The sequence below is a fragment of the Protopterus annectens genome, chromosome 2.part1 (genome assembly GCF_019279795.1).
Source record: "Protopterus annectens isolate FY-2018-M chromosome 2.part1, PAN1.0, whole genome shotgun sequence".
NCBI lineage: Eukaryota > Metazoa > Chordata > Ceratodontiformes > Protopteridae > Protopterus > Protopterus annectens.
In genome coordinates, this window is record NC_056729.1 from 77,488,219 (window position 1) to 77,504,694 (window position 16,476).

At 37.2% G+C, this 16,476-nt stretch overlaps 1 protein-coding gene across 4 annotated transcripts in view; it reads left to right on the top strand.

Moving 5' to 3' along the window:
* Positions 1-16,476, top strand: part of SH3D19 (SH3 domain containing 19) — a 2,322,497-nt gene that overhangs the window by 1,155,049 nt on the left and 1,150,972 nt on the right. Inside the window, exon 1 of one of the 4 annotated variants that reach the window (XM_044062035.1) lies at positions 7,234-7,329. The exons of the other annotated variants lie outside the window; for them this stretch is intronic. Within the exon in view, the coding sequence (XP_043917970.1) occupies positions 7,236-7,329 (94 nt within the window). The 5' untranslated portion in view covers positions 7,234-7,235. Of the gene's footprint in view, positions 1-7,233; positions 7,330-16,476 lie in introns of those variants that run through there. 4 annotated transcript variants of the gene reach the window in all.

Genomic DNA, 16,476 nt, shown 5'->3' on the forward strand with positions numbered 1-16,476 from the left:
ATTAAGCTTTTTATTCATGTTTGTGGTTATAAACTCCTTTATTTTATCTTTAGGTTTCATGTTAATGTTATTATGGTTAATTTTGTGAAAGTGATTTCTAAATTCATCTAGTATTTCTGGTATACTAGAAACATTCTTCTTTTCCTTAGAGAAAAGATTTCTTTGATATGGTTTTGTTTATTCAACCTTTTGTTTTATTTTTAAGTCTATGTAAGTATTTGGGGCTTATTGAATAAGACAAAACTTGTATTTCTAAAGTTATTTTAACTTTATGAGTTAAAATTTCTTTGTATTTCTCATTTAGTTTGTTTATTTCTTCAATAACTTTCTTGTCCATAATATTTTCTTTATTATTCTGTTTATAAGAGTCTAATTTACTTTGAATATCTAACAATTCCTTATCCCAAGATTTCCTTTTATTATTATACCATCTGATACTTTGTCCATATAGATATGATTTTAAGGCATCCCAAACATAAACAATGGAGACTTCAGGAGTATTATTTATGTCTAAAAATGTTTTACTTCTGAAAGTATATATTCTTTATAGTCTTTTAGTTGAGTTAAGTATGCTGGTATCCTTTTGATCTGAACATTATGAGTATTTTTATCATGAATTCAAAAACAATTGAATTATGATCAGATATAGGACATGAAATGATTTTGGAATTAATTAAATCTGTTACCATCTGGTTAGAAATAAAGACCCTATCTATTTTTGAATAAGTTTTGTATCTGTTAGAAAAAAGGTGTATGGTAATGATTTTGAATCTATCTGATTATTAATATCATTCAAATGATAAGAATTAGCAAAATCATTTAAATGTTTTGCATTAGATGTAATTCTTCTTTTCCTATAGTGGTAGTATCACTTTCATGTAGTATACAATTAAAGTCACCAGCTAAAATAATATCTCCTATAGAGAATGATATGATCTTATCAAGATGATGTTTCACTGTATTAATACCAATTCCAGGTATCCAATATACATTAATTAAAGTGTAAGTCTTCCCATTAATTTGTATTGTAACCATACAAAACATTCCTTTGTCATCCTGATAAGACTTAATGGTTTTAGGAATGGGCATACTTTTATTCCATAAAATAGCCACTCCTCTTTTTCTGAGTATGCTCTGAACTAACCAATACTGTATATTTGTTTGTGGCTAGTTTATCAATATCTTTTTTTCAAGAGATGGGTTTCTTGCAGGAAGACTAAGTTGGCCTTATGTAAATTAATGTATCTTATTAGGCTTGCCCTTTTACATGGATTATTCAATCCATTAATGTTTAAAGAAATTCCTTTTAAAGATGTCATTTGGCATTTTTAAAACTTAAGAATCTTATGATCAAAATAACAAATAACAAGATAAGTAATGTTACATCTCTTCCTTTAGGTGTACCTTTAAATATAGCTGTATTTATTGAATCTCTTATGGGATTTCGTATAGGATTCAATTTTGTTTGTAGTGACAATGAATGTACAAAATATATTGTGGATGTCAAAACTATATACAAATAACAATGAACAAGTGAAAATAATGTAAGGATTAAACCTTGCATCCAGCCTGGAGTTATAAACTCCAACATAGAGTAGTATTTACCACTCAAGTTTAACCCCCTACCCTAAGCAGCAGTACCTCAGCTACCACCTTATCAATTTAATACTAGTTATATTTAACTGAGGTTAACAGTTTTCAATTCAATTATCTAGCAAGACAAGACTACACATTTGGTAAAACAGCATCATATAAACTAAAATAAGCCTTTTTTTTTAAAAAACTGTTCATACTACTATATACATCCATGTAATATAAAACACTTGTATTCAAATAGCATTCAAATAATCTTGATGTTAGAAATCAAGAGGAGAGAAAATAAGTTCTAACATTCATTTAAATCAAAAACTTTGGCTAATATGATTCAGACATTACATATATTAAGATGCATCTATTTTCTGTCATGTAAATGCAATTAACAGCTTCCAAAAAAAACCTTGAATTGCTTGTATATGAGCATTTACTCAAACTCATTATTGTCAATAGAATAAAATATTGTATTCATAGAAATTGTTATAAATCATACTGCATAGTTATGCAGATTCTCAGAAACACTTATATACATATACACACACACACACACACACACACATATATATATATATATATATATACATACACACACACACATATATATATATATGTATATACACACACACACACACACACACACACACACACACACACACACATATATATATATATATATATATATATATATATATACACACACACACATATATATATATATATATATATATATATATATATATATATATATATATATATATATATATACACACACACACACACACACACACATACACACAAACACATACACACACACACACACACACATATATATATATATATATATATATATATATATATATATATATATCTGATCTCACTGAGTTGTGTCCTTACTAAGCACTATCTTACTTGCTGTCCCTACAATAAATCTGTCTGCTTTATACAAAATAATGCACAGCAAACACATTTTAGTAACCAGATTTTACAACCATGCTATACTACTGCTTTAAAATATATCGCATGACAATTTCTTCCAGTATAGAGTTATAAAATTATTTATGCTTGTCAATCAGATGAATTAAATGAGTTATAGTAATGTATATGTTTGGAACATAAGTTTTTAACACAGATTATTAAGCTGCTGTTAAGTAGATTTTCAAAAACACTAGAATAAATGTTTCATTTTCTATGCCTTCTAAAATAAGACATTTACTTACTACAAGAAACTGTATCATTTAAACTCATTATAACTGACATATTTTATGAATTATAACATAGATATTTAAGTAATTATATAAAATAACTCACATTTAGATGTTAAAGAGTTCATTTTCCTTCACATAGTCGCATTTGTATCATTTCTCTTTCCTGGTAGAGTGTCATTGCTGAATCTGTGATGTGTCAGTGTGATATCTAGGTCAAAGGTGAAGACTAGCTGCTTTCAGCTTCTCTGTGAGAATTCTGAGAGTTGAAGCTTTTGAAGTAGCTCATGGACACTGTGCATGAGACAGCCCACATCCCAGATTGTCTCTCTTAACATTTTGGCGGGAAACTTATTAAAAACTAGTGACGAACATTCATTTAACAGTGTAAATGCATCTAAACATGACAAAACCTTCACAATGTATTTTACAGGTTATTACAGCCTCTATGTAAGTGAAATTAAGCCCAAAATTATTAATAAGTAATAAAACTCAATATTTTTGTCCCAACTCAATTTTTCTGCAATTCTTATTATTTACTGTGTCTATATGATCAAAAGCATTTCTATATATTAATAAAGAAAAGAAAAAGAGAGTAGAAAGTAAAAGGGTGTAAGGCAGAAATAAAAAAAATGTAAGAGAAAGCTATAAGAAGTATATACAACGGAATATTACTTACTGTTTATATTAATAGAGTTAAAAATAAAACATATTTACTATTATTTAGTTCTAATTATTATTAGTTAAAGCATGACATTATTTACAAATAAGCATAAGCAGTGTAATCAAGAAAGTATAATTAGGAATAGCATTTGAAGAACATATAAACTTTTTACAAGGAATAAATATGTTATTATTCTATTAATCATATTTTCATTACTCTTCTCTCCCTGCCTTCCCCCACCCTTCACCCACTACATAATCTAAATAGAATGTCATTGTTTAAACAAAGAAAAGAAGAAGAAGAAAAAAAAAAGATAAAGAAAAAAAAATGTATCAAATTACTGACCTTACTTCTCCTTTTCAGAAAGAGAAACCAGTTGAAACACAACTTGCCATTAAATCTCCAGGTATTTTGACTAGTTATGAAACAAAACATTTCTTTGCACACAGAGAATAACTTTGATTAAATCTTTTTCAAAATATTTGTTGCTTCTTGGAAATGCAGGAACTATATTTAAAAAGATTAATAATTAAATAAAATGATGAGAGAAAAAAAAACATAGAACAAATCATTTGTTTTTTAGTCTTCTTCTTCTTCTCTGAAGTCTTCCACGAAGTTTCAGTTGCCAGTCTCTTTAATGAAGGACTAGCCCATTCCATTTCTTCTATTTTATCCAAAATCTTATTTTTTTGATAAACAGTAAAGCAGAGTCTAAGTCATCGAAAATTTTAGGACCATCAGGAAGGAAGATTTTAAGCTTGGCAGGAAACAGAAGGTATGTTTTAAACTGTGCTTTTTTAAGCTCCCGTATTAGTGGCAGAAAAACTTTTCTTTTAGCTATTACCATGGAAGAATAGTCATTGTCAAAGCACAGTTGTCTCATTAATCTTAACAGGAGCTTTAGCCCAAGCAGATTTAAGAACCATCTCTTTATCAAAAGATGATAGAAATCTAACTATAACTGATCTAGGATAGTTTTGTTAGAGTTAGTATTAGCTATAGATCTATGTGCTCTTCGATACCAAAAGAGAATGCTTCTGGTAAGTCTAAAGTTTTAGGGAGCCATGTTGTTAAAAAGAAGTAATATTGTTACCTTCAATATTTTCTGGCAGTCCAAAAATCCTAATGTTATTGCGCCTAGATCTATTTTCCAGGTCATCCAGCTTTATTTGTAAATGTGTATTTTGTTTCAGCAGAAACTCAATGTTGATTTCCTCTTCTTGTATTCTATTTTCCATGTCATTCACAGCTTCTTCTATGCCTGTCATCTGGATCTTCTGTTGTTGCAGGTCTATATGTAACAAGTCTATTTGTTTTGTAGTTTTTCTATGAAGGTGTCTATTTTAGTATCCATTTTATCCATCTTAGCAGTAAGTTGCTGGATTATAATTATCAGAGACTGAAGTTCTTTCTTGATGCTGGAGTCTTGAGAATTTGTCTTACTGGAACTCATTTCAGACTGATAAACTGACAGGAAAATTTCCAAAGTGATTTCTGACAGGAATATTGTTAATATTTCCTTTCTTTTTTAGATATAGTTCAAGAACTATATAAAACAAACATATTTAGAAAGAAAATTACTTCAAAAATTAATTTTTTAAGTAATTAATTCCTGTCAGTGTAATGAAATTGGTGGAGCTGAAGAAATCTGCTGCTATCCTGTGTTCATCCTTGGCCACGCCCCCCTAGAGTAGCGTATTCTGAATGAAGAGAATTCTGAATGAAGAGAAATAATTTGATATTATGGCAAACTGAAGACAAAAGTGGCATTTATCCTGGATATGTACAGAAGCATAGGCATTGATTTGATAGGTGAAGTTTTAGGTGTGCTTTAAAGAAGTCAGTATTCTGCATGGATTTCAGTGGTAATGGGATGTGGCTGCATGGTTTGGCTACATTATTTGAATATAGAGAGCCTCCTGCAATATTAGATGATTTGGTTATAGTGTTAGTGATTACTGCATTCACCTGTTTTACCAGTCTTCTAACATGTTGATTCTATTTCCTTTCTATAAACTGTTTCTTTCATTGCTCTTTCTGTGTCAATCCATCTTTGGTAAACCAAGCAGGTCTTCCTTTAAGTCATTTTCTTATGGACTGGGATGAGTATTCCACAGAAAGTTCCAGAACATCTTCCTGTGACATATCCTCTTCAGATGCACCCTGCTTCATCTGCTGCTCCTTTATATAGGAACCCATTGGCCCATCACTCCATGACATTACACTATCAGAGTTCCCTCTGTTTCCTGCTTCTTTCCTTTCTGTGCAGCTTCAACTGGACTTTCATAATGGCCTGCTCCAGAAGGTTCCAGAGCGTCACCTTGTGGCAAATCTTCTTCAGATGCTTCCTGTACCTGCAGTTTATTAGTCTGGATTCTGCAACATTGCCTGTGTTGGATTCTCCAAATGAAATTCTTCATTTTGCAGGTAACCCATAACTTCAATTTCTATTTGCTTAACTTCTACCTTACTAATCCTCTTTTCTACATTCCCCTTTGTTTTCTTATTTTTTGTTTGTGAAATTTTGCCATATCTGGGTACCTTTGGCTGTATTTCTCCAAGTATCTTTGAAGCTGCTTTTTTATTGATTATTTTGGCTTTTTGCATACATGTTGAATGATACTAAATCTCTTTGCTTTCCCATGCCCATGTTTCTTTTTTATACCTTCAAAATATCTGGGTTTTGTTCTTTACATTTTTGTACTTCCTCTGTAGCTACTGTTTACAGACAGCCCAAACTTTCTTTTTCTGTGTAATGTTTTTCTTGGATCTGTTGTATTAATGAATACAATTTTTATTTGAAACTTAACAGCTTTTCATGTGCAAGTACTTTCCCTTCCTCAATGTTTTCTCTTAATCTTTCAGAATATCCTCTGGTTGTAAATATTATATTTTCTTCGTGTTTAATAGTAACAATACATATTTTTATGGCTGTTTTTGTGTTTTTTTTTCTGGACTATTTCTTCCTTCTACCATGGGGCCATCATCCCATTGAGCCTCTCCAAAAGCTTTTGTAGGAATGTTTTCTTGATATAAAGATGCTACACTCCATTTTTTCCAGTCCTGGCACCAGTGCATACACCAGGATTGGATTTTTTTTTATCCTGGGACCTTTGTGTGATGAAATGAGGAAGTGCCATATGCCAGCATAGCTAGCTGGAGTTTGTAAAGAATTTTATGTCATTTGACTGAGACACTGATTTGTACAGATGCGTGTGTTATAATGTATTTGTAAAGTTGCTTGTGTTAAAATTGCATCAACAGTGGGTCCTGCTGTGGATGGACAGAAGAGATATACATGTATGTCAGACAGTATTATTATAACTGATTAAATGTATATGTTTTAAAATAATTCTGGAATGGAAGACATTAATCTCAGTCCAGCTAATTGTGAAAAATAGGGTGAAAATTAAATGGGTTGGTTTAAGCCATAAAGGTTTTATCTTACAGGTCTGATTGCAGCCAGAAACAAAAATGTCTGGAAAAATCAGGACTGGGAGTCTTACTTTACTGTCATTAGAGGTGAACTAATTGCTACCCTGAAAGGGTGAAAGTTTTTGAAATTGTTTTATAGCTTTCAGATGCTGTAACAGATCTTAGCAAAGCTCTGGGTGTGTATTGTACCAGAGTCAGGTGACCAGATGTGATGTCATTCTGTAACCAGCACTGAAATTATTTTTAGATATCAGTAAGAGAGATTTCTGCAGAGGATAGGAAGAAATGGAAAGAGATGATCCGCTGTGGCGACCCCTAACGGGAAAAGCCGAAAGAGAATGATGATGCAGCAGCACTTTGTTTTTTGGAATCTGACAGGAAAGATCTCTCACAGATATGTCACACAAACCTCACACTTCATCTTGCAATGCTGTAGTAAGTAAATTAAGTAGGGAACAATAATTCTTTAGTCAATCAGGAAAATATAGTGAGATTAATTCAGCATTGTTTTTCAGCATCTGTGTGAATATCCAGCTATGTTATTTTTATATCTCCTGTGATTGAAACTATGTTTATTGTAACTAGACATTCAGTATTCTCATGTTTTATTATTAAATATTTATATACCTTTCAGTGTGGCTGGTCTTTTAGAGAATACTTTTAACATCTTAAGAGTACTTAGGCTTATTTTAGTGACACTGTGGCCACTCCTGAAAACCTTGCTGCATTGGTCAAATTCTACCATTTGTATTAGTATTAGTTTTGCTCAGTATAATTGGGTACCCTTGCAACAGCCTTAGAGTAGCTGACTGGTGGCAGCGTAATTACCTTATAGTTTGGGCAGAGGGACCACAGCTGGTAAATCTGTACCAGCCTTTCCCAGGTGTGTGTGTCTGTGTGTGTGTGTGTGTGTGTGTGTGTGTGTGACAATGAAATACCCAAGTGTGTGTGTGTGTCAGCCACTTGGAACAGGGACACATTGCTCCAAAGGGGTTAGTGTGGAGTCGAGAGAGAGAATCCAGCCCCAGATGTTCTTCGTGTTTCACTGTTGCAGTCATTACATTTGGGTAATCTGCTGGCAGGTTGCCCTCAGTCGGTCTGAATTCCAAAGTCTTGGGTCCTGAGTTGGTTGCTGTCTCTTCTTCCATGACGTCAGGTCATCAGGGGTATAAAACATGCAGCCGATGCCATTTTCTTTAGTCTTTCTTGCCACGCGGTGCCCAAAGCAGATGCATTTCGCAAGTGCCAGTCGGCCGACTACTGAAATATTCGAGTTTGAGTTTCAGAACTGAAGTCTTCACTAAAGCTAAGTACCCCATTGGGGAAACTTTTTTCTTGCTTTTTACCAATGTCAGAAAAAGTTAATAATTGTATTACTTGTGAGAAGCAAATACCTCATAAGGATTTCCCTTTATACTGTATTCCTTGCCTAGGCCCTGATCACAACATGCCTGGCTGTCTGTTTTGTGCTAGATTTAACCAACACCCTATTAAGCCTCTGTATATTTTTGCATCAAAGTATTTTGGAAACAGATTTAACTACCCAGAAATGTCGTCGGGTAGTGATCCGACTACCGAAGTACATAAAAAACGCAAAGAAAAGGACAGAGAAAGGCAGTCGAGATCCAAAACAGACAAAGCTTCTACTAAGCCAGTCGCTGGTTAGCCAGTACTCAGTGAGGTGCTTTCGCAGCCTCTGATACCCGCTACCTTCAAGTCACAGGCTTCTACCGACACCCATGTGGAGTCCGGCATGCCGCAAGATACTCAAGGTATTGGACCGACGGATGGATCTCCCTCGGATGGGTCCTGAGCCGCTGAGCAGGCACCGGCTTCTGAGGGTGTATTCAGACCTCAACATTGTATATCAAACCAATGAAGGCTGCAAAACCAAAGACAAAAGCAACTTCTAAAACTAAAACACCGACGCATGAGCCATGTGCACAGGCCTCTATGTCTAAAAAAACAGATGATCAAAATGGCTGAAGACCTTATTACCTTGATCAGGGGTACCCATCCCCCTCCTGATAAGAGGCCTAGGCAAGACACTGATTATGAATCTTCAGATCAAGTTTCTGTTTCTTCTGATTCCTCTTCTGATCAGGAATTATCTCTGCCTCCCTGTGAGGATTCTGATGCTGAGGAGTCTATTCCATCTGCATCTCCTCCTGAGGATTATTCATTTGAAGAAACCTTGCATACTTTGAGGGAACATTTTCATTGGGAGAGTCAAGACTTCTCAGAATCAAGAAAGAGGCTCAGGGATTTCCTTCTCCCTCAGCACAGGCCTTTAGCCATTCCCCCTGTTTTAGACATTGTGGATGATGTGTTTTCGGAGTCAAGCTTGACCCCTGACTCCTTACCTCCGGCTCCCAGTAAGCCTGACAGATATTACAGGGTCTCTGACTCACATAACTTTTTATTTAGAAACCCTGCTGCGGATCCTGAAACTATTTCACAGGGTCCAAAGGGAGTTAAGGCCTCAACAACAAAAAAATCCTACCCCCTCAGACAGAGATTCAAGGGCACTGGACAGATGAGGAAAAAAGGTTTATACATCTGCAACCTTGGCAATCAGGGCCTTAAACTGTCAATTTCATATGCTTAAGTACCAACAACATGTTATGGGATTGCTGAAACAGAAAATGATGTTGATTTCAGAATGTGCAGAAAATAAAGAATTGCAGGAATTATTGCATGCAGCTGAACAAGTTGGAAAGCATACTTTGCAATGTGGTTTTGATTCCTTAGAGGCCTCTTGCAGGGCTGCAGATGTTCTTCGTGTTTCACTGTTGCAGTCATTACATTTTGGTAATCTGCTGGCAGGCTGCCCTCATTCAGCCTGAATTCCAAAGTCTTGAGTCCTACGTCGGTTGCTGTCTTCTCTCTTCCATGACATCAGGTCTTCAGGGGTATAAAACATGCAGCCGACACCATTTTCTTTAGTCTTTCTTGCCACGCGGTGCCCGAAGCAGAAGCATTTCACAAGTGAACACCACAGTCATGTGGTATATAAACAAGCAAGGGGGCACACACTCATACCCCCTTTGCAGATTAGCCATGGCACTGTGGGACACAGCTTTGACCTACCAAATAAATCTTCAAGCTCAATTCCTGCCAGGAAAACAAAACACTCTGGCAGATGATTTAAGCAGAAAGTTTATGGATCCTCACGAGTGGAAACTAAATCCACAAGTCTTCAGCATGATGGCAGAGAAATCGGGGAGCCCAGACATAGAACTATTTGCCTCTCCTCAAAATTATCAACTGAAAAGATTCTGCACAAGGACTTCTCACAGACAAGCATGGAAAGTGGACGCCCTATCCTTCAGTTGGAAAAACCTATCAGTTTACCCCTTTCCTCCTCTGCCTCTTCTACCCAAAGTCATCCTAAAAGTCAGACAAGAGAAGCCAAAGATGATATTAATTGCCCCGGACTGGCCCCACCAATACTGGTACCCAGTCCTAAGGAACTTGTCTCAATACCCAGCTTGGACCTTGCCTCAAAAACCACAAGTACTGTCCCACCAAAACAGTCAGATCCTGCACAATCAACTACAGACTCTGAACCTGGCAGCATGGCTAATCCTGTAATCATACAAACGACACCTCTCAGTAGAGCTGTGATGGATGTCATTTTGGAAGCCAGAAGGCCTAGTACTAGAAAATCTTATGCTGACAAATGGAATCAAGCACAAGGAACTGATACAGCAGAACCACATATTCCTCAGATATTACAATACTTAACTGAGATACTTGACAAATGCCTATCTTTTTCATCAATCAAAATCCATGCCTCTGCCATTTCGGCTCATTAAAATACAGAGCCACCAATCTTTTCTCATCTTTTACTAATGCAGTATCTTAGAGGAGCCAAAAATTTAAGGCCTCCTAGAAGATCACCTTTACCTGCATGGGACCTAACTTATGTGTTGGAAAAGCTCACCCTGCCTCCATTTGAACCAACTGCCACCGCTGATATAAAGTTATTATCATGGAAGACAGCTCTGCTACTAGCAATTACTTCAGCAAGAAGAGTTTCAGAGCTACAGGCCCTCATGGCTGTAGAGCCTTTTATCATATTTTACCCAGACAGGGTGTCTCTGAGGACAAATCCTACTTTTATGCCTAAGGTCATTTCCAGTGTGGCTCTTAACCAAACAATTCATCTGCCAACTTTTTATCCAAATCCGCAGAGCAAAGGGGAGAGAATTCTGCATTCCTTGGACGTACACAGACAGCTAAGATTCTACTTGAGCAGGACTAAAGCTCTAAGAAAAACTGAGCAGTTATTAGTGTCTTATGCTGCAAGATCAGAAGGAAAGGCTATTTCAAAGCAGACAGTTTCAAAGTGAATAAGCCATTGCATCCGTTTCTGCTACTTACACCATGGCAAACCTGTGCCCAAGAGCGTTAGGTCTCACTCCACCAGGCTGCAGCTACTTCAGCAGCCTTTCTCAGAGGAGTACCAATGAAGGACATTGTAGAGGCTGCTACTTGGAGTTCTGTTCACACCTTTACAAAGCATTACCATTTGCCTCTCTACTCTAAGTCCAGGGCAGGCTTTGCCACTGCAGTGCTGCAGGGCCTTATAGCCACTCCTAATGCTGTTTAGCTTCAGCCTCCCAACCATAGCTTTGGAATTCTACACAAATGTAATGACTGCAACAGTGAAACACGAAGAACATAGTACAATTGTGTACACTTACCATAAATGTAGATGTTCGAGTGTATTCACTGTTGCAGTCCAGGTTACCCTCCCGCCACCCCCCTGTCATTCTACAGTTTATCTTTCCTTCTCTATCTTCTACAACCTATGTGGTGTATTTGCTTGTAGATGAAGGCAAAGTTTATATCGATGCATATATATATATATATATATATATATATATATATATATATATATATAAATATTTAAAATATTGCTACCTTTTTGAGGGCACCTGACATCGGGGGCAAGAAAAACTAAAGAAAATGGTGTCGGCTGCATGTACTATATCCCTGATGACCTGACGTCATGGAAGAGAAGACAGCAACCGATGCAGGACCCAAGACTTTGGAATTCAGGCCGACTGAGGGCAGCCTGCCAGCAGATTACCCAAATGTAATGACTGCAACAGTGAATACACTCGAACATCTACATTTTTGGTAAGTGTACACAACTGTACTTTACTGGATCTGTAATTAGGAGGCATGCCTGGTTAAAGGAACAAAATTTGCCTGATCATGTTAAAGCTAAATTGCTAGATGCACCTTTACAGCATGATTCTCTGTTTGGTATTAAGGCAGAAGAGGCTTTAAAGAAAATGGAAGACAAAGCTAAGTCTATGCAAACTGTTAAAGACTTCTTACAAGTGCAGCCACCAAGATTTAGTAGACACTGGCCTACAAAAAATTGGTCCTTTCCTGTTTCAGACAGAGCTCAAAGGGGCAAATCCAGACGCCCTAAGGGTTCCAGATACCAGGCGCAAGATTCATACAGGTCAAAGCAATGTGGCGCTTCCACCTCCAAATCTGGAGGAGATAAAGTGCAAACCTACAGAAAGCAATCCCAATGACTTCCCTCTGCCTACACCAAGTATTTATCTTTTGGCAGCATCCATAGGGGGAAAATTAGCACTTTTTGCTAAAAATTGGCAGTTAATAACCCATGACAAGTGGGTACTAAACATCGTATCACAGGGATACAGATTCCATTTCCACACTCTGCCAATGGCAAATTGTTGGCCAGATCTGCCAAAAAATCAATGGGCAGAGGCACAGAAACAGGTTATGTCCCTCATAGATATGGGGGCCATTCAAACAGTACCAGAACAGGAAAAAGGACAAGGTTTTTACTCAAGACTGTTCTTGGAAAGGACAAGGCCTGGTGGCCAATACTGGATTTATCGATTTTGAACACATACCTGGACATTCCAAAATTCAAAATGCTGACTTTGTAGCAGCTTCTGCCCATGCTGGGCAAGAATGCTTGGCTGGTGACTTTAGACCTAAAAGAGGCATACCTGCATGTCCCAAAAAGACAGTCGTGCAGAAGATACCTCAGATTCAAGGCTGGCTTAATGCATTACCAATTCTCTGCACTGCCCTTTGGCTTATCTACTGCTGCCCTGGGTCTTTACAAAGTGCCTGGTACCAGTAATTGCATTTTGCAGACAAAAAAGTATACAAATATATCCTTACTTGGACGACTGTCTCATTCAAGCAGAGAACAAGGACACTCTTCTTCGACACCTGGCATTTGTGAAAAGGCTTCTAAAATGCCTAGGGTACACAATAAATGAAAAGAAATCACAACTGGTACCCTCTCAAAAGATAACATTCCTGGGTGCAAGCTTGAATACAACTGCCCAGATGGCTTACCTCATGCCAGACAAGCAAAGGCAACTGACTACTTACTTCAAACTGATGGCAACAAAAACCCAGTCTTCTGCAAGACAAATTCTGCAGGCTCTGGGCTTCATGGCATCCTGCATCCTACTGATTCCATATGCAAGACTGCATGTGAGGAAACTTCAGTGGTACCTAAAAAGTTTATGGAGTCAACATTCTCACAGTCTGGAAACCATGATCCTTCTCATTCCCTGCCTGCAACAGGAGTTTCTGTGGTGAGCAAAGGCATGTCACCAAAACATGGGACGGCTGTTCACTCTACACCCTGCCAGCCAAACCATAACAACAGACTCATCAGATTATGCCTGGGTGTCCCACATGGCAGGAAGATGCATTCAGGGCATATGGTCACCAAAACAAATGCATCTACATATCAACCAGAAAGAGATGCTAGCTGTTAAAAATGCCCTAACAGCCTTCAAGGACTTACTTCATCCAGGACAACTACTGATAAAGACAGACAACACCACAGTCATGTAGTATATAAACAAGCAAGGGGGCACACACTCATACCCCCTTTGCAGATTATCCATGGCACTGTGGGACACAGCTTTGACCTACCAAATACATCTTCAAGCTCAATTCCTGCCAGGAAAACAAAACAATCTGGCAGACAATTTAAGCAGAAACCTTATGGATCCTCACGAGTGGAAACTAAATCCACAAGTCTTCAGCATGATAACAGAGAAATGGGGGAGTCCAGACATAGATCTATTTGCCTCTCCTCAAAATTATCAATTGAAGAAATTCTGCACAAGGACTTATCACAGACAAGCATGGAAAGTGGACGCCCTATCCTTCAGTTGGAAAAACCTATCAGTTTACACCTTTCCTCCTCTGCCGCTTCTCCCCAAGCTCTTCCTAAAAGTCTGACAAGAGAAACCAAAGATGATACTAATTGCCCCAGATTGACCCCGCCAATACTGGTACCCAATCCTAAGGAACTTGTCTCAGTACCCAGCTTGGACCTTGCCTAAAAGACCACAACTACTGCCCCAGCAAAACAATTGGATTCTGCACAATCACCTACAGACTCTGAACCTGGCAGCATGGCTGATGATGTAGTCATACAATCAACTCCTCTCAGTAAACTGTGATGGATGTCATCTTGAAAGCCAGAAGGCCTAGTACTAGAAATTCTTATGCTGACAAATTGAAGAGATTCTGTGTTTGGAATCAAGCACAAGGAACTGATACAGCAGAACCAAATATTCCTCAGATATTGCAATACTTAACTGAGATGCTTGACAAAGGCCTATCTTTCTCATCAATTAAAATCCATGCCTCTGCCATTTCGGCTCATTACAATACAGAGCCACCAATCTTTTCTCATCCTTTACTAAAGCAGTATCTTAGAGGAGCCAAAAAGTTAAGGCCTCCTAGAAGATCACCATTGCCTGCATGGGAAATCAATTATGTGTTGGAAAAGCTCACCCTGCCTCCATTTGTACCAGCTGCTACCGCTGATATAAAGTTCTTATCGTGGAAAACAGCTTTGCTACTAGCAATTACTTTAGCAAGAAGAGTTTCAGAGCTACAGGCCCTCATGACTGTAGAGCCTTTTATCATATTTTACCCAGACACGGTATCTCTGAGGACAAATCCTACTTTTATGCCTAAGGTGGTTTCCAGTGTGGCTCTTAACCAAAATATTCATCTGCCAACCTTTTATCCAAATCCGCAGAACAAGGGGGAGAGAATTCTGCATTCCTTGGACGTACACAGACAGCTAAGATTCTACTTGAGCAGGACTAAAGCTCTAAGAAAAAACTGAGCAGTTACTAGTGACATATGCTGCAGGATCAGAAGGCAAGGCTATATCAAAGCAGACAGTTTCAAAGTGGATAAGCCACTGCATCCATTTCTGCTACTTACACCATGTTAACCTGTGCCCAACGGCATTAGGTCTTATTCCACCAGAGCTGAAGCTACTTCAGCAGCCTTTCTAAGGGGAGTACCTACCAAAGGCATTCTAGAGGCTGCTACTTGGAGTTCTGTTCACACCTTTACAAAGCATTATCATTTGCCTCTCTACTCTAAATCCAGGGCAGGCTTTGCCACTGCAGTTCTGCAGGGCCTTATAGCCACTCCTAATGCTGTTTAGCTCCAGCCTCCCAAGCATATCTTTGGGATTTTACCCAAATGTAATGACTGCAACAGTGGAACACGAAGAACATAGTACAGTTGTGTACACTTACCATAAATGTAGATTTTCGAGTGTATTCACTGTTGCAGTCCAGGTTACCCTCCCGCCATCCCCCTGTCATTCTGGAGTTTGTCTTTCCTTCACTATCTTCTACAACCTATGTGGTGTATTTGCTTGTAGATGAAGGTAAAGTTTATAGTGATGTATGTGTATATTTATATATATATATATATATATATATATATATATATATATATATATATGTATATATATATATATATATATATATATATATATATATATATATATATATATATATATATATATATATATATATATATATATATATATATATATATAGATATATATATATGTATATATATATATATATATATATATATATATATATATATATATAGAGAGAGAGAGAGATATAGTTGCTACCTTTTTGGGGGCACCTGACATTGGGGGCAAGAAAAACTAAAGAAAATGCCTTCGGCTGCATGTTTTATACCCCTGACAACCTGACGTCATGGAAGAAGAGACAGCAACCGACGCAAGACCCAAGACTTTGGAATTCAGGCCGACTGAGGGCAACCTGCCAGCAGATTACCCAAATGTAATGACTGCAACAGTGAATACACTCGAACATCTACATTTATGGTAAGTGTACACAACTGTACTGTCTGGAGTATGCTTCCTTTGTACTGTTATGGGAATTGTGCTTGGTGCAGAGAGCTGCATCTGAAAATACTGTGTGTATCCGTTTTTGCGCCTAGTGGAGGATTGAGGCTCCATTACCGGCCTGTAGTAGGGACCATCACACTTTGCATTCATGTTTTTTTTTTTAATCTACCTTTCTGCATGATATGTAAAGTACAGTCTATATATCAGTATCATCTTGGTGAGATTTTCTGAAAACAGTGGTCCAGCACGTGAAGGTACTTGCCAATCCTTGAAGTTGAATTCAGTTCCAGTAGTACTACTTTCTTTTTCTTGCCGATTTCATCTCTTCATTCAGACCCCAGTCTATGTTGTAGTGT